The sequence below is a fragment of the Choloepus didactylus genome, chromosome 8 (assembly GCF_015220235.1).
Source record: "Choloepus didactylus isolate mChoDid1 chromosome 8, mChoDid1.pri, whole genome shotgun sequence".
Taxonomy (NCBI): Eukaryota; Metazoa; Chordata; class Mammalia; order Pilosa; family Megalonychidae; genus Choloepus; species Choloepus didactylus.
Genome location: NC_051314.1, coordinates 122,517,658 through 122,544,697, shown reverse-complemented (window position 1 = coordinate 122,544,697; position 27,040 = coordinate 122,517,658). Strand labels below are relative to the sequence as shown.

Here is a 27,040-nt window from a genome sequence, read left to right as displayed (position 1 = left end):
GTACAGAGAAATAAAAGCAAAATCAATTGAATCTCTTAACATGGATGAAGAAAACATCTTAAATTAAATATTACATATATAGTGATTTTAAAAATGGACAGAACAGCACAATCAATGTGGCTTTATTTCAGAAATGCAAGATTGGTTTAACATTTGAAAAGACATAAATGTCCTTTACTTCATGAGCATTATGAAAAGAAAACATATATTGCCATTCCAACTGATATAAAAATGATAAAAATGCAACCTCATTAATTACAAAACCTACTAGAAAAATAGGAATACAAGAGAACTGTTTGAATCTGTGAAAGATATGTTGGGAAAAAAATCAATAAATCTCTATGGTGAAATGTTGAAATTTTTTCCCATAAAATAGGGAATGATGCATATAGAAACTTTACAATGCCTTCTCTTCAGCCTTGGAAATGAAACCATAGCAAGTGAAAGTAAGTCAAAAAAAGAAATAACAATAAAATAGCTGTTTGTGTAAAATACAGAAGAATCTACATTTGAAATTACAGAAATAATACATAAAATCAACAAAGTTGCTAAGATGAACATTCCAACATCAATTTTATTTTGATTTACAGCAAAAATAATTACAAAAGGAAGTTTAAAAACAGGGATGACTTGACAAAAGCATGAATGTGAAATACCTATATCTTTGTAAGACTTGAAAACAGAAAAATATAAAATATTTTAGAAATTAAAGAAAACTTAAATGTGGAGAGATATTTCACGTTAGTGATAGGAAGACTCAATATTGTAAAGATAACATATGTTTACAAATTATTTTAAAAGTTAAATGCAGTCCTAAACAAAATCATGGCAGAGTATTTATTTAACAGCTTTATTGAAATGAAATTCACATAACTTAAAATTCAGCCATTTAAATTGCATAATTCGCTGGGTTTTTTTTTTTTTTTTTTTTTTTTTGTATATTCACAGAGTTTGCAATCATCACCATTATCTAATTTTAGAAAATTTTCATCACCCCTAAAAGAAATCCTTTCTCCGTTAACAGTCATTCCCATTCCCATCTCAGCCCTCAGAAACCATTAATGCACTTTATATCTGTATGGATTTGCCTATTCTGCACACTTCATGGAAACGAAATCATATGATATGTGATCTTTTGTGACATATGAATGCCAAAATATAAAACTGAGCAAAAGAAGCCAGACACAAAATAATTACTACAGCATTATTTCCAATACACAAAATGTTAAAAGTCAATACAAATCTATGGTGTTAAAAAAAGATGATTGTGAGTTTGGGCATGATGTAGTGGATAGGAGCTTGTAGGAGTGGAGCTTCTGAGTTGCCAATTTTATTTTATTTAATATTGAATTATGTTAAAGTTACAAGGGTGTATTTGTTTTGTGATAAATTATCGAGTGGTAATGTAATGATTCGTGTTTTTTTTGTTTATATACTATATTTCAATAAGTGTTTTAATACATTTTCATTATTAGAACAAATAATATAATTCATTATAAGACAGTTGCAATCATATTATTTCCATTTCATGATATATAAAGTAACTTCAAGGACTCCAGACTCAGGCGTTTTAACTCTAAAACTCATGCTTACAAACATAGTGTTTTGGAGATACACAAGTCTCTGCCTGAAGGCCATCTAAGCGTAGCATAGCACAGCTATATGTAGGATTTTGTGAATTTTTCACCCTGTAATAGAGAAAAGTACAGAATTCAGCTATATTTCTTAGGGGAAATCTATGAAACAATGTCTTTTTTCAAATAACAGCATTAGAAGAATATTTCAAAAATAGATAATGCCATTTTTCATGTAATATTAGTAATAACTGGTTCTTTTGACCAATGAATATACCATTCTTAACTAATGTTTATACTGGCATTACATGTCACTAATTTTCAATGCTTCTACATATCTATAATGCAAAGGATTTATTAATCTTATTCTGAATTTTTCTTTTTTATATCTTTTCTTCTATATAGCATCATTCAGAAAAACTTACTTTTTGCTGAAAATGAAGCCTTTTATCCATTCCCATGGATGATTACTGCTTTTACGAGACAGTCCAACCCACAATCCTAATGATAGGGTACTTAGCACACTCTATCAGAAAACAAAGAAATTCCATTTCGATAATCATTTTTAAGATTAATATATTTTAAAAGGCAGGTAGTGTTTTCTTTCATATGATCATTAATTTTCAATTCAAAACGAGAGTGCTAGATTCTGTTTTAACAATACAAATATATTAAAGTTGAAAACCACTTTTTTGTATTGCCAAAAACTTTCAGAATGTTTGTACTTTTGACTGCAAATTAACTCATAAATTTTTCTACCTAATAGTTTTATTTTTCTTCAAGAAAAATGGAGATTTATGTCATTTAATAGCTACCCAGGTTAATAAAATTAACATAACAATGATTTTTAAAAATGTTTCCATATACTGTGATATTTTTCCCTTTAAATGAATGTAATTTTTCTATGTTTCTTAGAGTTTGGCTTTTGAGAATGAAATTAAAGGGTTGCCCTTGGGGAGATAAATGACATGAAAGCCAAAATTTGTTTTCTGGGCCTCACTGTGTTCTTTCACTAGATTAGTCCCCCTTTTATCTGTTTCTATATTGGTGGAATACCAAGAGTCCAGACAAAACGCATTTTCCCCTGCAACTGTCTGCTAAGTACAACTATAAACCCTGGAAATGAGGAAAGACATCAGCAAAAGTCAACTCTGCAAGGTGAAAAGAGAAAGGTAAAATTATTTGGGACCCCAGGACTGGAGGAAAAACAGACTGGCAGGGTATCTTATGTCCCTCTGCCCAACAGAAGAAAGAAAAGAAAGAAACTTAGACCTGGAATTTCCTGACCCCCAACCTGGCAACAGAAGGTGGCTCAGGTAAGTTCATTCCACCTCTGGATTGAAAAAGAGCCCTGCAACAATACCAGGTAAACCTGGCTCTACTGGAGAGAAGGCTCCACCAAGAGCTCTGCTAACAGTAAGGAGTGGAAGGAAGAGCTTCTCCTCCCCGACCAAGAGACACGAAAGGAGGGTGGATAGCAAAGAGGAGCCCATAATAAGGCTCCACCCAGGAAGTCTCTTTACCCAGAAGGCACCAGACACACCTCCCTGCAGGGCCACTAGGTTGTCCAGCGGCACTAGCAAAGAGGATATAGCATGTTTATAACTATCTCAAAATCAAATGTTTAAAATTTTAAGATGTTAATACAGTTTGGAACAGCTCGTAGCCTGCATTTGAAATTGTCATGAGGTCCTCTTGTAACTGCTACTCTGCAAAAGAGTGAAAATCTAAGTCACATTCTATGTTACCGTGAGTGTTACACATAAGGCTAGCTACTAAAAATTTTGGAATATAATATATTTTTAATTATGCTGTTCTTAAAGCTGTATCATTTGGGACTCTTCTCTCAGTACTCCATAGGACATATAAACAGAAAATCATTAACTATATTGAAGATTTGAATGACACCATTGACATGTATAAAATTCTCCACACAACAGCAAAGAATACACAATCTTCAAATGCACATAGTTCACGCACAAAGTTAGACCATATTTTGGGCCATAAAACAAACTTCAGTAAATGTTAAAGAATGGAACCATAGAGTACTTTCTTTGAATTCAACAGAACATAATTAGAAATCAATAATAAAAAATTATGGAGAATCTAAATAACCCAAGGGGTCAAAGAGAGCATCACAACGAAAATTAGAAAAAAAAAAATTGAAAAGAATGAAATGAAAACACAGCATACGAAAATGTGTGGTGTATATCTAAAGAGTACTGAGAGTTAACTTTACAGACTTAAAGGAATATTTAATAAAAGTGAAAATGTTTCAACTTAATGATCTTAGCTTCCACATAAAAAAATAGAAACAGAAAAAAAATTAAACCCAAATCAAGAAGGAAGAAATGTGTAAACATATGGGCATAAATCAATGAAAGTGGGAAATAATAAGTAAATATAACAAAACATTGTTCTTTGAAAGATCAATTGAATTTATAAACCTCCAGCCAGACAGATCAAACAAAAAGAGAAGATATAAATTCTATACACAGAAATGAAAGAAAGGAAATGCCTATATATCTTACTGATATAAAAATATCAAAATATAATGTACATGTAAATCTCCCTGGCAATGCAGGATATGACTCCTGGGGATGAATCTGGACCTGGCATCATGGGATTGAGACCATCTTCTTGACCAAAAGGGGGGATGCAAAATGAAACAAAATAAAGCTTCAGTAGCTGAGAGATTTCAAATGAAGTCGAGAGGTCACTCTGGTGGACATTCTTACGCACTATATAGAAAACACTTTTTAGGTTTTAATGTATTGGAATATCTAGAGTAAATACCTGAAACTATCAAACTCCAATCCAGTATCCTTGACTCTTTTTTTTTTAATTCATTTTTACTGAGATATATTCACATAGCATGCAGTCATACAAAACAAAGCATACATTTAATTGTTTACAGTAACATTATATAGGTGTGCATTCATCACCAAAATTAATTTTTAACATTTTCATGACCACACACAAAAAAATAATAAGAATAAAAATTGAAGTGAAAAAGAACAATTAAAGTAAAAAAGAACACTGGGTGCCTTTTTTTTTTTCTTTTTTTTCTTCCCCCTTTTTTCTACTCATCCATCCATAAACTAGACAAAGGGGAGTGTGGTCCATATTAGCCTTGACTCTTGAAGATAATTGTATAACAATGTAGCTTACAAGGGGTAACAGTGTGATTGTGAAAACCTTGTGGCTCGCACTCCCTTTATCCAGTGTAGGGATGGATGAGTAGAAAAATAGGATTAAAAACTGAACGGAAAATAGGGTAGGATGGGGGGGGATGATTTGGGTATTCTTTTTTACCTTTTTTTAAATTCTTATTCTGATTCTTTTTGGTAAGGAAAATGTTCAAAAATAGATTGGGGTGGAGCATGTGAGACACCAGAAGAAAGGAGGAAAGATAAAGACTGGGACTGTGTAACTTGGTAAAATCTAGAGTGTTCAACAATTGTGATAAAATGCACAAATATCTTCTTTTACAAGGGAGAACAAGCAAATGTCAATCTTGCAAGGTGTTAAAAATGGGGAGGCATTGGGGGAGGGATGCAAGCAATGTAAACTAGAGACTGTAACTAACAGAATAATTGTATTATGCTTCCTTTAATGTAACAAAGGCAATATACCAAGGTAAATGCAGATAGGAGGGGGGGATAGAGAAGGTGTGTTGGACACTTGACATTGGTGGTGCTGTCTGGCTCTTTACCCTACTTTGATTTGGGGTTGCTTTTCCTTTTGCTACTTCCTGGCTGTCTTTTTTTCCTCTTTCTTTTCCCTCTCTACCTTCTTTGACGCTCCCTCCTGCCTTGTGGAAGAAATGTAGATGCCCTTATATAGATAGTGGTGAAGGTGGTGAACACATAAATATGTGACCATACAGAGAACCATCGATTGTTTACTTAGGATCAAATGAATGGGGTATGAACAAAACCATCTTAAAAAAAAAAAATGGGTTGATATCAAAACCTCAAGGGCAATATACTGAGTGAAATAAGCCAGACACATAAGGACAAATATTGCAGGGTCTCACTGATAAGAACTAATTATAATATGTAAACTCATAGACATGAAATATAAGGTACCAAGATATAGGACGAGGCTTAAGAATGGGGAGTGGTTGCTTAGTATGAGCAGAATGTTCAACTAGGATGAACTTAAATGTTTGGAAATGAACAGAGGTGTCAGTAGCAAGATGTGAGAATAACTAACAGTGCCGAGTGGCATGTAAGTGAGGTGGAAACAGGAAGCTTAGAGTCATATATGTTACCGGAAGGGAAGTTGGAGGTCAAAAGATGGGAATGTATAAAACTGAATCCCATGGTGGGCAATATCCATGATTAACTGTACAAATATTAGAAAACTCTTCCATGAACCAGAACAAATGTATGACAATACAACTAGAAGTTAATAGTAGAGGGGCATATAGAGAAGAAATATATACCTATTGCAAACTATATACTACAGTTTGTAGTATTTCAACATTCTTTCATGAACAGTAACAAATGTACTATACCAACACTACAAGTCAACAATTGAGGGGGGTTAGTTAGGCATATGGGAGAATTTGAGTTTCCTTTTCTTTTTCTTTCTTTTTTTTTTTTTTTCCATCTTTCACTTTATTTCTTGTCTGGAGTAATGAAAAGGTTCTAAAAATTGAACAAAAATTAAGTGTGGGGATGGATGCACAGCTATATGAGGGTACCAGGAGCAACTGACTGTACACTTTGGATCTTTGGATAATTGTATGGTATCTGAACAATCCCAATAAAAATTAAAAAAAAATGGATTGTGGTGATGAATGCATAAGTATATGATGGTACTGTGAACAGTTGATTGTACACCATGGATGATTGTATGGTATGTGAATATATTTCAATAAAACTGAATTTAATTAAAAATAAAATGTGAGCAGTAAAAAAAAAAAGAGATTGGGGTGATGAAGGCATAACTATATGATGGTACTATGAACAGTTGATTCTACACCATACATGATTGTATGGTATGCGACTATATCTCAATAAAACTGAGTTAAAAAAAAAGTAAATGAACATGGGAGGAGGAGGGGAATGGGATGTTTGGGATGTTCATTTTTATTTTAATTTTTATTTTAGTTTTTGGAATAATGAATATGTTCAAAGACTGTGGTGGTGAATGCACAACTATACAACAATACTGTGAACAACTGATTGTACACTTTGGAGGATTGTATGTTATATGAATATATCTCAATAAAATTGCATTAAAAATATATAATGTACAATTGCATACTAATGAACAAGAAATTTGGGTGATGAAATCTATTTTCTGAAACACCAAAGATCACTCAAAAAAATGATAACCTGAAAATACGACTAACAAAGCCAAGTGTTAACAAGTATGTGAAGCAAGTGAACACACATACAATTTTAGGACAGGAAAATGTAAACACATAGGAAACAATATTCCAATTTTTCTTTTATAATTTCTTTTAAAAATGCACTTCACCTATAACTAACCCAGCAATTCCAATTTAATTCAACAAAAATTGAAAATATATGTTCCCATAATTTCTTGTACAAAATTCATCATGATAGTTTTCTATATAACAGCAAAATTCTGGAAGCAACTCAAATGTCCATCAACAGTTGAACAGATAAACAAATTATGGAATGTGTATTCACTGGATTAGTACACAGGAAAAGATTACTGGTATATGGCTAAATCTGAAAAAAATATACTATGTTGAATGAATAATGTCAGTTACAAAAATATTATACTGTTTGATTCCATTCATGTGCTGCATTAACATAAGGCAAACTAGGTATAATGTCAGAAATAAGAAGTTCAAAAGTGACGTTTGACTAGGCATAGATACCCAGGTACCTTATGGGATGGAGGAATATTCTGTCTTGATTGGGGAGTTGGGTTCACGGGGACATACATTTGTCAAAAGTGATTGAACTGTATCCTTAAAGTCTATGCATTTGAATGCAGGTGAATCACCCCTCAATTTTAAAAAAACACAGAAAGAACAGATGAAATCACCGCCTTAATATAAATACTCAGATGTACATTGGCATGCAAACATATAAGCAAATTATGATATATCTATACAATTGCTATTCAACAACAAAAAGGAATAAATTCTTGAAACACCCTACAACATGGATGAATCTCAAATTAATTATTTTGAATGAAAGTATCCAGATAAGATGAATATGTATTGTATGACTATTTATAAAAAATTCTGGACTATAGCAATTAATCCATGGTAAAGAAAGTAGATCCATGATTGCCTGATGGTTCCACAAGTTGTATGCATATATCAAAACTTATGAATTATGTGATTTAAATATGTGCAGTTCATTGCATATCAATTATACCTCAAAAATATGTTAAAATAGAAAAAAGGAAACTCCCTCATTCAGATAGAATTATCACCAAAACAATAGCAAAAAGAACAGGAAACCTATTCAATGACGAAATGTTTAAAGTTTCCCTTCTGATATAGGTAAATAAGACCTGATGTCCTATGTCGCTATTTTCAATCATCTTTGAACTGGACAACCTTTACAATTGAAAAGAATAAGGAATAATAAAATATATATTAATTGGAAGAAATGAAACTGGCACTTCATAGATGATAAAATTGTATGTGTAGAAAACCTAAAGGTATTTATTTACAGGTAAATTATCTGAATTAAAAAGTGAGTTTTGCAAGTTGCAAGATATAAGGTCAATGTACACAAACCTATTGTAGTGTGATATGTTAGCAATAGCTGAAGAGTAAATACAAAAGATAACTGGAGACAGCCAAGAGGGACTCTGAAGAATGCACAGAAGCTGAGGGAGTAGCTGTAGCTGAGACAGACAATTTGAAGACAGCCATTGGAAGCTGATGCAGACATTTTGGAGAATGCCATTTTGAAACACAACCCGGGAGCAAGCAGATGCCACCACATGTCTTCCCAGCTAATGGAGGTTTTCCGGATGTCATTGGCCATCCTCCAATGAAGATTGGATGTTCCCCCATCTCTCTTCCTCTCCATGGGCCTCCCTGTTCCCTGGACACAATGATTCTGAAATTAGGCCAGTTACTCACCCTTCAGTGTTCTCTAAGTGTTTAAGTGAAGGAAGAATGGCATGTCTATTGCGTTAAATTAAAAGCTAGAAATGATTAAGCTTAGTGAGGAAGGCATGTGGAAAGCCGAGATAGGCTGAAAGCTAGGCCTTTTGTTCCAAACAGTTAGCCAAGTTGTGAATGCAAAGGAAAAGTTCTTGAAGGAAATTAAAAGTACTACTCTAGCAAACATATGAATGATACAAAAACTGAAACAGCCTTATTGCTGAAAAGGAGAAAGTTTTAGTGGTCCAGGTAGAAGATCAAACCAGACACAACAATCCCCTAAGCCAAAGCCTAATCCAAAGCAAGGTCCTAATTCTCTTCAATTCTGTGAAGGCTGAGAGAGGTGTAGAAGCTGCAGAAGAAAAGTTAAAAGCTGGCAGAGGTAGGTTCAGGAGGTTTAAGCAAAGAAGCCATCTCTATAACATAAAAGTGCAAGGGGAAGCAGTAAGTACTGATGGAGAAGCTGCAGCAAGTTATCCAGAAGATCTAGCTAAGATAACTGATGAAGGCGGCAACACTAAACAATAGATTTTTGATGTAGTTGGAACAGCCTTATATTGGAAGATGTCATCTATGACTTTCATAGTTAGAGAGGAGAAGTCAGTGCCTGGTTTCAAAGCTTTAAAGGAAAGGCTGACTCTCTTGTTAGGAATTAATAGAGCTGGTGACTTTATGTTGAAGCTAATGCTCCTTTGCCATTCAAAAATCCTATGGGCCTTAAGAATTATGTTAAATCTACTCTGCCTGTGCCCTATAAATGGAACAGCAAAGCCTGGATGACAGTGCATCTGTTTACAATATCGTTGACTGAATATTTTAAGGCTGTTGTTGAGACTTACTACTCATAAAAAAAGATTCCTTTCAAAATATGACTGCTCATTGAAAATGAACCTGGTAATCCAAGAGCTCAGGTGGAGATGTACAGCAAGATTAATGTTGTTTTCATGCCTGCTAACCTAATATCTATTCTTCTGTCCATGGATCAAGGAGTAATTTTGACTTTCAGGTCTTATTTAAGAAATACATTTCATAAGCTATAGCTGCCATAGATATTGACTCTCTTGATGGATCTGGGAAAAGTCAGTTGAAAACCTTCTGGAAAGGATTCTTCATTCTAAATGACATTAAGAACATTCGTGATTCATGGAGAGGTTAAAATATCCATGTTAACAGGAGTTTGGAAGAAGTTTATTCCAACCCTCATGGATAACTTTGAGGGGTTCAAGACTCCATTGGAGGAAGTAACTGCAGTTATGGTGGAAATGTCAAGAGAACTAGAATTAGAAATGGAGCCTGCAGATGGGACTCAATTGCTGCAATCTCATAATACTTGAATGGATGAGGAGTTGCTTCATACGGATGAGCAAAGAAAGTTTCTGGAGATGGAATCTTCTGGTGAAGATGTTGTAAACATTTTTAAATGGCATTGAAGTATTTAGAATAGGACATAAACTTAGTTGATAAAGCAGTGGCAGGGTTTGCGAGGATAAACCCCAATCTTGAAAGAAGTTCCGGGGTTTATAAAATTTTATCAAATAGCATCACATGATACAGAGAAATCTTTCATGAAAAGAAGAGTCATTGATATGGCCGACTTCATTGTTATCTTATTTGAAGAAATTTCCACAATCACCCCAACCTTCAGTAACCAGCATCCTGATCAGTGAGCAACCATTATCACTGAGGCCAGACCCTTCAGCAGGAAAACAATTATAACTTGTGAAAGACTCAGATGATGGTTAGCATTTTTTGCAATGAAGTATTCTTTAATTAAGCTACTTTGGTTGTTTTTATTTAAGACATAATGCTATTGCACATTTAATAGACTGCAGTATAGTGTACACATAACTTTTATATGCACTGGAAAATCAAAAAATTCATGTGACTTGCTTTATGGTGATATTTGCTTTATTGCAGTGGTCTAAAACTGAAGCTGAACTGTCTCTGATGTATGCCTGCATAGAGGCAGAAAGTTTTGGTGGATGATGATGGATAGAAATAAATTAAAGAAGAAATTGAGGAGAAATTGAAAAAAAAAAAAAAGATAACTGGAGTCAAAGCAAATTGAATGTGCAAGACATACACAAAACTATAAAAGTCTTGAGAAAAAATAAATGGAAGACTAAACCATGTTAATACATAATATCAAAAAGATGTCAATTTTCAACAATCTGTTGAAAATATAATTTCAATAAAATCACAGCATGTTTTTATGAATGTATTTATATAGGGATTTAAAAGTTCAATATAACATGGTACTCTTGAAGAAGAACACTGTGAAGGAATTATTTAATATATTGAATATCAATAATTAATATGAAGCTTCAGTAAACTTGACCATGTGATCTTGCTGCCAAAAAAAAAAAAAAATTGAACCATGGAACACAAGTGATATCCAGGAACACACACACACACATACTCACACCTATACACCCACATACTTAACTTATGACAAAGGTGGCATAGAACGGAATGGAGAAATGATCATCTTTGCTAAGCATTATGCTCCATCAATTAGTTAATTATATAGAAAGGTCAATGTTTATTCTAATTTGCAGCATCCCAAAGAGAGCATCAGAAGAAATAAACCTAATAGATTGTATATTTAAATGTATAAAGTAATTTTTTTAATTAAGAAATAAAGTAAATGGGAAAAACAGATTAATACAGGAAAATATGAACTTCAGTTAATTTCTGAAATAGGTTCAAAATAAGCACTAATCCTCCCCAAATTCTGAATTGGATTATGTTACAATTAATAAATTCTGTTTATTTATGAGAGCCCAAATCTAAGCCACAAAGGGAAAAATGCTATTTGAATCTCATAAAATCAAGAAAGAGCTCATATCCAAAACAGGTCAAGAACTAATTAAAAGGAAAAGAAGAGCACCCAGGTAGGAAAAATTAACAAGAACAGGAACATACCCTTCACAAAAAAAATTACAGGCATACCTCATTTTATTGCACTTTGTGGATACAGCATTTCTTACAAATTGAAGGTTTGTGGCACACCTTCATGAAGCAAGTCTTTTGGTGCCATTTTTCCAACAGCATGGGCTCACTTTGTGTCTCTGTCACATTTTGGTAATTTTTGCAACATTTCAAACTTTTTCATTATTATTATATTTGTTATGGTGGTCTGTGATCAATGATCTTTGATGTTACTATTGTAATGGTTTTCGGGTGCCACAAACCATGCCAATATAAGATGTCAAACTTAATCGACAAATGTATGTGTTCTCACTGCTTCACTGACCTGTCATTCCTCATCTGTCTCCTCCTTGGGCCTCCCTCTTCCCTGATAAACAACAATATTGAAATTAAGCCAAGAAATCACTCTACAACGGCCTCTAAATGTTCAAGTGAAAGGAAGAGTCACACATCTCTCACTTTAAATCAGAAGCTAGAAATGATTAAGCTTAGTGAAAAGGCATGTCAAAAGCCAAGATAGGCTGAAGGCTAGGCCTCTTGCTGCAAACAGTTAGCCAAGTAGTGAATGCACTGGAAAAGTTCTTGAAGTAAATTAAAAGTGCTGTTCCAGTGAACACACAAATGATAAGAAAGTGAAAATCCTTATAGCTGATATGGAATATGTTCTAGTGGTTTGGATAGAAGATTAAACCAGCCACAACATTCCCTAGAGCTGAAGCCTAATCCAGAGCAAGACCTTAACTCTCTTCTAATCTATAAAGACTGCAAGGGGTGAGAAAATTGCAGAAGAAAACTTTGAAGCTACAAGAGGTTAGTTCATGAGGTTTAAGAAGCCATCTCTAGGGCATCAAAGTGCAAGGTGAAGCAGCAAGTGCTAATGTAGAAGCTGCAAGTTATCCAGACCATCTAGCTAAGATAATTGATGAAGATGACTATACTAAACAAGAGATTGTCAGTGTAGATGAAACTGCTTTATATTGGAAGATGATACAATCTAAGACTTTCATAGCTAGAGAGGAGAAGTCAATGTCTTGCTTCAAAGCTTCAAAGGATGGGCTGACTTTCTCATTAGGCGCCAATGCAGCTGGTGACTTTATGTTGAAGCCAAAACTCATTTACCATTCTGAAAATCCTAGAGCCCTTAAGAATTATACTAAAGCTACTCTGTGTTCTACAAATGGAACAACAAAGCCCAGATGACAGCACAGCTGTTTATGACATGGTTTACTAAATATTTTAAGCCCACAGTTGAAACCCACTGCTCAGAAAAAGATTCCTTTCAAAATATTACTGTTTATTAACAATGCACCTGGTCACCCAAGAACTCCAGTGGAGAGGTACAGCAAGATTAATGTTTTTGTGCCTGCTAACATGACATCCATTCTGGAGCCAATGGACCAAGAAGAATTTTCAACTTTCAGGTCTTATTATTTAAGAGATACGTTTTGTTAGGCTCTAGCTGCCATAGATGGTGAATCCTTTGATAGATCTGGACAAAATCAGTTGAAAACCTTCTGGAAAGGATTCACCATTCTAGATGCCAATAAGAACATTCATGATTCATGGGAGGAGGTCAAAATATCAACATGAACAGGAGTTTGGAAGTTGATTCCAACCCTCATGGATGACATTGAGGGGTTCGAACCTTCAGTGAAGAAAGTCACTGCAGACGTGGTAGAAGTAGCAAAAGAACTAGAATTAGAAATGGAGCCTGAATTGTTAGAATCTTATGATAAAACTTTAATACAGTATCATAATAAAACTTTAATGAATGCTTCTTATGGATGAGCAAAGAAAGTGGTTTCTTAAGATGGAAACTACTCATGGTGAAGATGCTGTGAACAATGTTGATATGACAACAAAGGATGTAGAATATTAGATAAACTTAGTTGATAAAGCAGTGGCATGTTCGAAAGCATTGACTTTGATTTTGAAGGAAGTTTTACTGTGGGTAAAATGCTATTAAACAGCATTGCATGCTATAGAGATATCTTTTGTGAAAGGAAGGCTCAATCGAGGTGGCAAACTTCATTGCACAGCCACCCCAATCATCAGCAACCACCACTCTGATCAGTCAGCAGTCATCAATATCAAGACAAGACCTTCCAACAGCAAAAAGATTACAGCTCACTGAAGGCTCAGATGTTGGTTAGCATTTTTTAGCAATAAAGAGTTTTTAATTAAGGTATATAATTATTTTTTGTTTTTTGTTTTTTTGTTTTTTTTACACATAATGCTATTGAGCACTTAACAGACTAACTTTTATATGCACTGGAAGACCAAAAAAAAAAAATTGTGTGACTAGGTTTATTGCGATACTCACTTTATTGTGGTCTAGAACCAAGCCCTCAATATCTCCAATGGCTAATAGCACATAAAAATGTGTTCAAACTAATTGTAATCAGGAACACGCCTATTAATATCATAATGATACCGCTATCTGCTATATAACCACCAGAACTTCTGCTATTAAAATTCCTGATGTACTAAGTTTTTATGAGAATGTAGATTGAGAGACATGCCCAGTCGCTAATGGATAAAATGTGTATTTGACAATCAAACAGGAAACTGTTGGAATAATTTAGAATTTTGCCACATATATTACTATGCCCATGCAATTTCATTCCTATGAATACAGGTAGTATACACAAGTGTGTTTAGAGAATAATTATTCACAATAACCAAATAATACAAACAACCTAAATTTCCTTCCACAGTACAATAGATTTTTATTGTTATATTCACATAATATAGCAGTGAAAATGTACAAACTACAGTTAACTGCAACAATATGGATGAATTGCACAAATATATGTGATTGAAAGCAGACAGACACAAAAATGCATTCTATATGATTCCATTTATAAAAAGTTCAAAAACAGGCAAAGCTAAATATATATTAAGTCAGGATAGTGCTTTAGAGAAGAGGGTGGAAAAAGTGATGCGAGCAGGCACAGGTTGGGGATACATGGGGCTGAAACTTCTATTTCTTGACCTGATTTGTAGTTAATGGGTCTATTTATTCTTTTTGTGAACAATCTGCACATTTATGATAACTTTAATTTTTTATGTATAGTGAAACTAAACTAAGTTAATTTTAGGGAAAAAAGCATTGTAGAAACATTATTTTTCATGAAAACAAAGAACTGAAAATAAGCAAATATACATTAATGGTATAAAAATATAAATCAAATCTAAATTCAAGTTGGAATTTTACACAGTCTTGAGAAAAACTATAACTATGGGAAATATATGGATGAGTCCTAAAAATATGATATCATTTGAAGTAAGTTTTTAAGAAAATGTTAGAAACACTTAAAATCTCACCATTTCTTCTTCATTATCTGTGTAAAACAGGTTAGATTTCTTAGAAGCACAGGCCATCAAACTCTCGTTCCATGTTTTTCGTTCAGCACTTATGTAATAACAATTATTGGAATATGTAAACCACTCCTTTGGACAATGACCACAATGAGAGGCTGAAGAAAGATTATGGTACAGAAACCACTTGAATTTTAAAAAGGAAAATGAACTGACATGTATTCATTGGTATAAACATATATATGTATATAACCTGTATACACACCCTCACATCACAGGTTGACACATATAAAGCAAACTGCCCCCACATACAGAAAAGGGTCAGCCTCTTAACCCCAAATTTATTTATCCATGTAAAGCAATCAATCAAAAACTCCACCCTATACATGTCCTGAAAAATCACTGAGCCATACCATTTCATTACAATAGTAAAATATTTGCTTTTTATTATAACAGTAGAATATTACAGCAAATTGACAAAAGTGATTTTAAATGAATACTTCTTATTGTTGGACAATAAGGAATGCCCTTATATAATCCTTATTTGTGAAAATTTATTGCTCAATTTTATACTTTTTAAAAAACTATTATCATATTTGTGTGGCATAAGACAGAGACAAAATATAACCTGCACCAATATATGAGAAATTTAAAAATGATTACATACCTTTCTGGGTTCTTTTTATCAGGGAATAATTTTTCAGTTCCTGTATTTCAGGAGCTAGAAATATGAATGTAGTTCTTATAAAATTAATATTGCTACTAAGAAATAATAATTTTAGTTTCCTAGCTTGAAATTTCATATACTATTTAGAATTAGAACAATATTGAATAAAAATATTTACCAAGGAAAATTAATTAACAATTAAAGTCTTGGAGGAAACAATTTCAATAGCCAAATGGTCCAAAATCTACCTCTTGTACGGGATTTGGTTTAATGACTCTCAAATCTTCATTTGTATTTCTAAGTTTTTTAAATAAACTTGCTTCTCCCAAAACAAGTAATTGTGATTTGAGATCAGAAGCTGTATATATATATATATATATATATATATATATATATATATATATATATACACACACACACACTTAAAATTAAGTATATATATGTAGTTAGAATTTTAAAAAATTCTGCAAACATTCTGTTATTTATACTTTGATAAATTCAGAATAACCTTTACACATTTAGTCAAATACATATATTTAGTCCCAATAAATACATTAAAATGAGAATTCTGTCCCCTAATATTATGAAATATTTAGAGGAATTTTCAACATCATTAAAAAAAATTCCCTTATGTTCACTCAAAAACTTACTTGCAGTAATAACTATGACTGACATGGTTATAACAGAGGCCATCAAGACAAGACACAATATTCCCAGGATCCCAGCAATGAGTCTTCCCCGAGGTGATGGGAAATCTTCTTGGAAAGAAAAGGGTAGATGGAGGCAATTGTTTGGTTTACATATAGGGAATCATTTTCATAAATGCTGAACCCCCAAACCACATCCTCCATTGTTATCTTTCTCTCAGAAAATACCACTGAATTTTCAATAAATATAATGCTCCCTGAGGTATTGATCAAAGCCTACAGATTTCAACAGTCTGAATAAAATTACTTTTCAGAATTCATACTAGAATACCATATCCATATTTTGAGCTCTGATGCACAAAAATGAAAAAATAAATGAACTTATTCGCTAAATCTGACTATCCATGTCCCTTCTGTAATCTTTACTTTTCCCTCACCTTTGCATCTCAACTGCACATTTTAAAGCAGTTATATTGAGAATCTATTAAATGGTTTACCTTTGCAGTGTGAATTCTCGTCATTCCCTTGAGGATCATGAGAAACATTTTGAAGTTTTAATTCCGCATAGGTTATTTCCTGCTCAGTGTCTGAAATGGAGCAATTAGTGCCCTTAGGCTTGATTTGCTTCCTCTTTGGGTTCTTGGCCAGATTCAGTTCTGTGTAGATTACACCTTGGTTATTCATCTCTGCAGCTCAGTGGTGACAGAGACTGTGCTCAATGACAACTGTGCTTAAGAAGTTGATACATGATGTATATAATAACAGATCCCTAGTATCCTCAAACCGGACGGGGAAGGGGAGGAGGTGAGGTGAAGATCAGACGTCATTTCTCAGTTGAAGAATCTAAAGGTCTGGTGCTAATTTACATAAAGCTTTAAACAACTGTTTCATGGTGTAGTAAGTATTTGTTAAAATATTCTGCATTTGACAAAATACTATTGGTTGGAGTGATGGAAAACTAAATTATTGTGGAACAAAGTTCATAAATAAGAATAGCCTTATTTATTTGGTGTCAGATTTGAGAAAAAGATTTAAATATTGTAATGTGTTAAATATTAAAAGTCTATATCAAAAAAAGTATGCAATTTTCATGATAGTTTTGGAATACAATAAAGGTTAAATAAGTGCTCTAAAGATAGGAGAAATGGAAAATTAGCATACATTTCATTTATTACACTAAATTATTTTGATTTAGTGATATTCATATATTTATTAAAGAAGATAAGGGGTTTTATATGATCTTTTTCTTATGAATGAATGGATGGAAAGTTTTGAGGACTCATTAAAAACTTAAGGAAATATTTTATAATTTTGAAAAACTAATTAAACTTATCCACAATGTAAAGACTATTGGGAACACCACCAAAAAAAAGATGTTTTAAATATTTATTTTATACAAATAACTGTCAATTGATTTAATGGCTAAAAATACAAGACCATAAGTTGATAACTAATTGTGCAGACCATTTATGAAAGAACATAATTTGTTCAGACTTCCAGAAAGATACTATGATTGTCAAAGGCAGTGAGGATTCCTTTGATTATGTAAGTAATTGTAACCATTCAGTTAATGTAATTTAATAATTCAGTCAAAAAAGGCTCTGGCACCAGTGATATCTAGAATTTAACTCTGGCTTCGCAACTTGAAATGTATGGCCTTTAAATAATTACTTAGTGTCTCTAGGACTAGTTTTCTAATCTAAAATGGGAATAATAATATTTAATAGTAATGCTTGTAAAACATTTAATAATCAACCTCTCAATAGATGTTTATTTAGTTATTATTTTAGTCACAATTACCATGTTATAGTTTCCGATTCCTAGCAGTCAGATATTATAAAATAATTCATTAGAAAAGAGTCTCTGAAAACAGTGAGGTTCATTTCTTTGTATATTTATCTTCAATTTTTAAGACTTTTGAGTTTTATTATTAAGATTAGATTAGCATTTTATGGAAGCTATCTTATGTTTTTTTTTTGGAAAAAATCAAACTGCATGTATTTCTACTAATTTTTATGAGGAATTATGTTTTCCCTTGAATCATTCGATGAATTAGTTTTTAAGAATGCAGTAATAAAATGTGGGCTAATTAAATATAAAATAATGCATTATTATCCAATGACACTCCTTTGACTTATTAAAAAATTCAAAATTTATGATTCATTGTTACGATGATTAGAGAATTTCAATTTAAATTATGTTGCTTAACAAAGCCAAAGGTGTGTGTGTGCATGCATTTGATGATTCTTCATGGGTAATAATTTGAATAATTTAAGAAATACTTCAACATACTTCATATTTGAGGTTTGACTTTTTTTACCCTGAGTTATTTCAATAAAGATTCCAATGTCCTACTTTGATTTTATTGTACATTAATACCACAGCTGTATCATGTACAGCTTTGTAAACTCCCACTGAATGAGGGAGACAGGAGGACAGTGGCACATACCTTTGTCAGCCAGAAAGTCATGCGTCCATTGGTAGGGGGGCTGGTGACTCTCCTACAGAGGCCTGCTATAGCTGTGTAAAAAAAAAATGATATTTAAAGGTATAAATCCAGGGCAAGAACCAACAATATCTGTGCTCTTCACAGACTGCCTTTGGTGACTCAGAGTGAAGCCAGAGTGTAAGAAATAAATGGCTCATGAATGTGTCACTTAAAGGTATGAACAGGAAATTCTCATCATTGGGCTATTTTTAAGTCAGTTCATCACATTGCACACCTCCAGAACATAGGGGACTTTGAACTCCTGTTGCAAGTAAAATGTCTACCTTGAAATGTGTCCCTTAGATGGTCCCTTTCAAGTGCTTTTAAGAAAATGGTCTCATGTTCTATGGGTTTTGGGGGGAGAGAGGGCTTGACCCACCATGCAGTTAGTGTGTTTCAATCTCAATCACAAATTCTGCAAATTTAGGCCACATTAACACTATCTTAGATGTCTAAACCCTATACTTAGGGTTGGTTGCTAAATCTTGGCATGACATACTTCTTTTCTATATCTCCTTATTATGACATTTCTATTATGATATCAAATATTCTAAAAAGCATATTGCCATTATCAACAGGTAAAGATTTTTGTCACTAATTATTCTGAAGAATTACTACATTTTCTACCTTATGTAGCTGACACAAAGACCATAAATCCAAATTTATCTCCTTGATTCTTCTGTCCTAGTTCTTAAAGTTTTTGCTTTCAATTTTATGATTTTAAAATAAATTATTTAATATTCAGTTATCCCCTGATAAAAAATAAATGTCTTTTGTAAAGATAACATATTACAATATTGAAATATATCACCTTGCTAGAAATTGATATATTAAATAGCCACTCATTATCACTTAATTATTCAAACCATAATCATGAAAAATTGTATTTTTTAAAGCTTTTTAAAAAAAACTTTTTATTGAGGTATAATGAAAAATGCTTAAACTAATCTTAAGTGTACAAGTCCATACATTTTTATAAATGTAAACAACTGTGCCAGTTTGAATATATTGTGTCCCCCAAACGCCATTATCTTTGATGTAATCTTGTGTGGGCAGACGTTATCAGTGTTGATTAGACTGTAATTCTTTGAGTGTTTCTGTGGAGATGCGCCCCACCCAACGGTGGGTGATGACTCTGATTGGATAATTTCCATGGAGTGTTGGCCCGCCCATTGGGTGGGCCTTGATCAGTGGAGCCATATAAATGAGCTGACAGGCTGAGGGAACTCAGTGCAGCTGTGAGTGATGTTTTGAAGAAGAGCTACAGCCAAGAGGGACACTTTGAAGAAAGCACAGGAGCTGCAGATGAGAGAGAATTTGAAGACGGCCGTTGAAAGCAGACTCTTGCTCCTGAGACGCTGAGAGAGGACAACTCCCAAGTGCAACTAAGAGTGACATTTTTGAGGAACTGCAGCCTAGAGAGGAATGTCCTTGCGGAAAGTCATTTTGAAACCAGAACTTGGAGCAGACGCCAGCCACGTGCCTTCCCAGCTAACAGAGGTTTTCTGGACACCATTGGCCATCCTCCAGTGAAGGTACCCAATTGTTGATGTGTTACCTTGGACAGTTTATGGCCTTAAAACTGTAATTGTGTAACCAAATAAATCCCTTTTATAAAAGCCAATCCATCTCTGGTGTTTTGCATTCCGGCAGCATTAACAAACTAGAACACCAACACTTATCTTTAAGTTTTTAAACATATTTACAGCTCTAAAATGCATAGGATAAATTACAAATAAATTTTTTAATTAAATTCAGTTTTATTGAAATATATCCGCATACCATACAATCATCCATACTGTGCAATCAACTATTCACAGTACCGTCATATAGATATGCATTCATCACCCCAATCTATTTTTCAACATTTTCCTTACATCAGAAAGAATCAGAATAAGAATTAAAAAAAAGTAAAAAAGACACCCAAATCATGCCCCCCATCCCACCCTATTTTTCATTTAGTTTTTGTCCCCATTTTTCTACTCATCCATCTATACACTAGATAAAGGGAGTGTGATCCACAAGGTTTTCACAATCACACTGTCACCCCTTATAATCTACATTGTTATACAATTGTCTTCAGGAGTCCAGACTACTGGATTGGACTTTGATAGTTTCAGGTATTTACTTCTAGCTATTCCAGTACATTAAAACCTAAGAGGTGTTATCTATATAGTGCATAAGAATGTCCACCAGAGTGACCTCTCAACTCCATTTGAAATCTCTCAGCCACTGAAACTTTATTTCATTTAATTTTGCATCCCCCTTTTGGTCAAGAAGATATTCTCAATCCCACAATGCCAGGTCCAGATTCATCCCTGGGAGTCACATCCTGTGTTGCCAGGGAGATTTACAACCCTGGGAGTCAGGTCCCTCATAGGGGGGAGGGCAGTGATTTCACCTGCCAAGTTGGCTTAGCTAGAAAGAGAGGGCCACATCTGAGCAACAAAGAGGTACTCAGGGGGAGACTCTTAGACACACTCATACACAGGTTTAGCCTCTCCTTTGCAGTAATGAACTTCATAAGGGAAGTCCCATGATAAAGGGCTCAGTACATCAAACCACCAGTCCTCAATATTTATGACAACATCAGCATCAGTCCAGGTGAGGAAGTCCAGCACTTCTGCATTTTCCCCCAGCTCCTCAGGGGGGCCCTGCAAATATATTTTTATTCTCTGCCCAAATTACTTTGGGATGTGTCACTATTTCACTCTAATCTCTACTAACCTACCATATCTCACTTCCTATTCAAAGTTCCATGTAATTGTGGTGTTTGAACAAACTGACTATAGAGTTATACTGTTTAGAAAATACAGATCCTGCAACAAATAGACATCTCTTCCCTTGGTCTCACATGGAAATTGAAGTTTTAAAACACAGTCAGTTTCGACCTTTACCCTTTGGCCTGGTTTGCCCTAGTCTTAACCAGGTCTGCTTCATTCATATCACTAATTGAAGTCTGGTCTCTTTTTCAGCTTTTTTTTTTTTTTTTTTTTTTTAAAAGTTGCTGTATGCACTAGTACTGACATTCATATCTGCCAAGCCTAGCTCTGAGCTTCAGGTGTCATAGAGATACCCAATGTTCCAGAGACCAATCAGGTTACACACTAAGGGATCAGGTTCTCAAAGTTTGGAGATAGCCATTACAATTCAGGAATAGATTTGACTGCTGTAAGAGCTTACAATTTAGGGAACATCACAATAATCATTCCCCTCTTAGACTGTGTTCTAAGATTCAATTCCGAGTTTACACATTGTAGTTAGTCCATATTGGTGAGGCATTATAGTGTTTGCCTTTATTTCTGGTGTATTTCACTCAAAATGCTGTGTACAGGATCCATTCACCTCGTTGTGTGTCTCACTGCTTCACTCCTTCTCGTAGTTGCTCAATATTCCACTGTATGCAAACACAATAGTTCACCATTCTGTCCCTCAGTCTATGTACCCTTAGGCCACCTCCACCCATTGCAAATCATGAATACTGCCTCCATGAACACCAGTGTGCAAACGTCCATTCTTGTCTCTGCTCTCAGATCTTCCAAGTAGATACCCTATAAAGAGGTTGCAGGACCTTTTGGCCCCCACATACTTAGCTTTTTTGTGGAACCACCACACTGGTCTCCAGAAAGGCTATACCTGAATAATTGTATTTTAATAGGAATCTTCAAGAAAAAATGACAAAAACTCAAATCAAACTATGTAGGACAGAGACAAGTTTTGTTTTGTTTTGTTTTGTTTGTTTTTAATCTCTTCTAAACAAAAAAAAATGTGGTAGGCAGAAAAAGGAGACTTTTAAACCACAAGTCAAAAAGACAAAAATGCATGAAAAGAAATAATAGATAATTTAGATCTATTTGTATCAAATAGAATTATTTTAATCATTCCTGATCTTGAATCAAGAAAAGGTAGAAATGTTTGTTAGTTTGTTACTTAGCAGTCCTAAGAAAATTCACTTCCATGTCAGCTCTAGGAGATTGAGGATAGACTCAAACCTTAACCTTTCTTAATTCTAGAAGTATGGCATTTAAATCCATAGTTTTGTTCCTGGGTTCTCTACTTATTTCTTGAGCTTTTAATAATAACAGCTAATGTTGACTAGCTATAAGTGTATTTGTATTTATTATATTTTCATAAACTAAATCCATAATATCCTTTATGTATATATGTATATATATACAAATATACAACCACATAAATACATATATGACTGTGTCATTTCTGATAATGGCAGAACCTAGAGATGGTTAACTTACACACCAACACCACATGAAAATATCCTAGTGTGAAGGCAAAATTGAGTTATTTCCAAAGAAATTTTTTAAGAAAGAGAGAAATAGTTATCTGCTGACTTCCACTAAAGTATATATTAAAGCATCTTCTTCTATTAGAAGAGAAACTTACACTTTAAGTTTCTCTTATTTATGCCTGGATATATAAGAAGGAAAAGTGTGCTGAAGAAAATTAAATTCTGTGACTATATATAATGAATAGTGACTGCATAAAATATTAATGATAAATTTTCCAATTTTAAAATATATATTTGAGTTAAAAATGCAAGGGAGCAATTTGGCAGTAAGCGGTAATTGGAGTATACTAACATCTTTTCACTGTCAGAGAAGTGGTGAAAGTGCTAATTTGCTAGACTTTAATAAGCAAAGAATTTATGTTAAAAAGTGTATAGCACCATTAAAATAATCATGTAAGCATATTGAATAAAAAGCTTTTATAAAGTGAAAAAATAAAAATATGTATTCCAAAAATAAGCCAAAAAACAAAGAAAATTAATATATAGTTAGAGTTACCTATAAAAAAGATAGTAAATGGTAGAGTTCTACAAAAAAATGAAATGATCAATCTATTAAAAATAAATAGAATAATTATCCAATTCAAATACAACAAGTGTTAAGGAAATTCAAAGTAGCTTTTTTCTGCTTAATGAGACACATTAAATATGAGCATAATGGAAAGATGAAAGTAAAAATGTGAAAAATATACTGTGCAACACAAACAGGAGAAAACTACTGTAGTTAAATTATTATAATGGAAGAAACACTATTGTAAATGAAGAGGCATTTTCATAATTATAGACTAAACCATTAGGAACATGAATTTTTTATTTGTATGCATCTAGTAGCACAGCTTCAACACAGAACTGAAAGGAGAAGTGAACAAATAATCATAAATGGAGATGTAAACACTTATCTCACAGTACTTATAGATCAAGTTGATTTTTTAGCAAGGCTATCAAAGGATTTAAACTAGACAATTAACCAGCACACACATACATATATGCACAAAACATACAAGAAGAGAATATACATACAAGTATAGAATACACCCTCCAGGAATGCAGGGATGGATATAAGAAAATAAAATTTAAGGAGATCAGACACTGAAATACACCACTGTAACAGAAGGAAAGGAAAAAAAATCACATGATCATCTCAATTGATGCCGAAAAGGCATTTGACAAAATCTGACACCAATTCATGATAAAAACACTCGTAAAAACAGGAATAGAAGAGAACTTCCTCAACATGATAAAGGTCATTTATGAAAACTCACTAACATTATACTCAATGGTGAAAGACACAGTTTTAGCTTTTCCCCTGAGGTCCAGATGAAGACAAGGGTGCCTGCTCGGACCACTGTAATTAACATTGTGATGAAAGCCCATGCCAAAGCAATTAGGCAAGAAAAAGAAATAAAAGGCATCCAAATTGGAAAGGAAGGAGTAGAACTATCTTTATTTGCAGATGACATGAATACACAAGAAAAGAACTAGAACTAGTAACTTCAGAAAAGCTTCAGGCTACAAGATTAACACTCAAAATTCAGTTGTTTTTCTATACACCAGCAAAGAATATTCTGAAATGGAAAGTAAAAAAAATTCAATTTACAATAGCATCTAAAAGAATAAAATACCTAGGAATAAATTTAACCAAGGAGGTGAAGGGCTTGTACCCTAAAAACTACAAAATACCACTGAGGAAATTAAAAAAGACTTAAATAAATGGCAAGATAAGAAGAATTCTTATTCTTGGAGATAAGAAGAATTAATATTTTTAAGATGTCAACACTACCCAAAGCAATTGCAAAGACTCAATCTAATACCTATCAAAATCCCAGAAATATTTCCTGTAAAATGGGAAATCCAATCCTTAAATTCATATGGAATTGCAAGGGGGCCCAAACAGCCAAATCAAAACTGTAAAGGAAGAACAAAGTTGGAGAGCTCATATTTCCCAATTTGAAAACCTACAAAGCCAGACTAATTTTAAAAGTGTGGTACTGGCATAAAGATAGACATACAGACCAATGGAAAAGAATTGATAGTTCAGAAATAAACCCACACACCCTTGTCAAAAACTGATTTTTGACGAAGATGTCAATTACATAAATTGGGGAAGGAGCATGATCTCTTCAATAAATCATGATAGGAAAACTGAATAGTCACTTGAAAAAGAATGAATTTGGCACCTACTTCACAACAGATACAAAAATTAACTCCAAATGGATCAAGGACCTAAACATAAACTCCCAGAAATAAATATAGAGGGGACCTTCAAAATGTGGATTTGGCAGTGATTTCTTAGAAATGACAACAAAAGCACAAGCAACAAAAGAAAAATTAGATTAAATAGACTTCATAAAAATTTAAATCTTTTGTACATCAAAGGAAACTCATGAAAATGAAATGATGACCTACAGAATGGGAGAAAATAATTGCTAATCATATTATATGATAAGGTTTTAAGATCTAGAATATATTTTTAAAAAACTGTGAAAACTCAATAACAGATAAATAACAGTTAAAAAGTGGGCAAAAAGAATGAATTTGGGGGACTCACAACTCCTGATCTTAAAACATGTTACAAAGTCACAAGAATCAAAACAGCATGGTGGTGGCAAAAGCACAGACATAAACCAATAGAATTGAATTGAGAGTTCAGAAATAACACGTTTGTGGCCAACTGATTTTTGACAAGGGAACACAATTGAATTGGGAAAAACTAATCTCTTCAACAAATGGTGTGGGGAAAACTGGAACTCCATTTACCCAAAAAAAAAGGAGACCCTCCACCTCATACCAAATACAAAAATCAAATCAAAATCAATCAAAGACCTAAAAATAAGGGCTAGAACTATCAAACTCATAGAAGAAAATATAGGGAAGCACCTTCAGGATCTTGTGTCAGGCAATGATTTCTCAGAATTTACAGCCAAAGCACAAGCAAAAAAAGAAAAAATAGATAAATGGGACCTCATCAAAATTTAAAACTTTTATTCCTCAAAGGACTTCATATTGAAAGTAAAATGACACCCTACAGAGTAGGAGAAAATATTTGGAAACCAAATATTTAATAAAGGTTTGATATCCAGAATACACAAGGAAATCTTACAACTTAATAACATCAACAAAAAAAACAAACAAACAATACAATTAAAAAATGGGCAAAATATTTGATTACACATCCCTCCAAAGAAGACATACAAAATAGCAAGGAGCACATGAAAAAATGCTCAACATCTTTGGCCATCAGAGAAATGCAAATTCATTTCCCACTCATTAGAATGACTACTATTTTTAAAAACTGAAAATAACAAGTGTTGGAGAGGTTGCAGAGGAAAAGAAACACTCCTTCAATGCTGGTGGCAATGTAAAATGGTGCAGCCACTATCAAATCAGTTTGGTGGCTCCTCAGAAAGTGGAAAATAGAATTTCATATGACCAGCAATCCCACTTCTTGGTATATACCCAAAAGAATTAAAAGCAGGGACTCAAACAAATATTTGTACACTATAGCAGCATTATTCATAATAGCCAAAAAGAGAAAGCAACCCATGTCCATCAACGGTTGAACGGATAACCAATGTCTTAGTTTCCTGACTGTGATCACAAATACCACAAACATCATTTGAAAAATGATGTCCACACAAAGACCTGCACACAAATGTTGATAGCAGCCTTATTTACAGTTGCCAAAACCTGGAAGCAACCAAGATGTCCTCCAACAGGTGAATGAATAAATAAGCTGTGGTATATACATACAATGAAATATTCATTCATTGTTAAAAAGAAGTGATCTAACAAGCTACCAAAAAGTCCCAGAAGAAATCTAAAGGCATATTCCCAAGTGAGGGAAGCCAGTCTGAAAAAGCTACATACTGCATGATTCCTACTATATGACATTCTGGAAAAGGTAAAACTATAATAAAAATATCAGTGGTTGCCAGAGGTTCAGAAAGTCAGAGGTGAGATGACTAGGTGGAGAACAAGGTATTTTAATGACAATG

The 27,040-nt window shown here is 33.5% G+C and overlaps 2 protein-coding genes across 3 annotated transcripts in view; both read right to left on the bottom strand.

Moving 5' to 3' along the window:
• Positions 1-911: 911 nt before the first annotated feature.
• On the bottom strand, positions 912-17,006 carry LOC119541320 (NKG2-A/NKG2-B type II integral membrane protein-like). Of its 2 annotated transcripts, none has more exons than XM_037845133.1 (6): positions 16,752-17,006; positions 16,258-16,365; positions 15,608-15,661; positions 14,947-15,098; positions 2,000-2,100; positions 912-1,688 (listed from the first exon to the last, which is right to left on the bottom strand). In XM_037845133.1, the coding sequence occupies exons 1-6, from the start codon at positions 16,936-16,938 to the stop codon at positions 1,577-1,579; spliced, it is 714 nt and encodes a 237-aa protein (XP_037701061.1). In that variant the 5' UTR covers positions 16,939-17,006; the 3' UTR covers positions 912-1,576. The 2 variants fall into 2 exon arrangements, with proteins under 2 accessions (XP_037701061.1, XP_037701062.1); XM_037845134.1 differs by having other exon boundaries at positions 16,258-16,362.
• Positions 16,876-27,040, bottom strand: part of LOC119541318 (killer cell lectin-like receptor subfamily I member 1) — a 47,470-nt gene continuing 37,305 nt past the window's right edge. The window contains exons 8-9 of the transcript XR_005218228.1: positions 18,704-18,774; positions 16,876-16,910 (exon numbers count right to left, since the gene is read on the bottom strand). The gene's annotated coding sequence lies outside the window, so the exon portion shown is untranslated. The remainder of the gene's footprint in view (positions 16,911-18,703; positions 18,775-27,040) is intronic.

What these genes read in the sequence shown, in the direction of transcription:
- LOC119541320 (XM_037845133.1), bottom strand. Translation starts at nt 16,938, where the DNA reads ATGAATAACCAAGGTGTAATCTACACAGAACTGAATCTGGCCAAGAAC. An exon ending in GATAAAAAGAACCCAGAAAG is followed by an intron (nt 15,099 to 15,607) that starts GTATGTAATCAT and finishes ATCTTTCTTCAG; the next exon opens with CCTCTCATTGTGGTCATTGT. An exon ending in GGCTTCATTTTCAGCAAAAA is followed by an intron (nt 1,689 to 1,999) that starts GTAAGTTTTTCT and finishes TCTCTATTACAG; the next exon opens with GGTGAAAAATTCACAAAATC.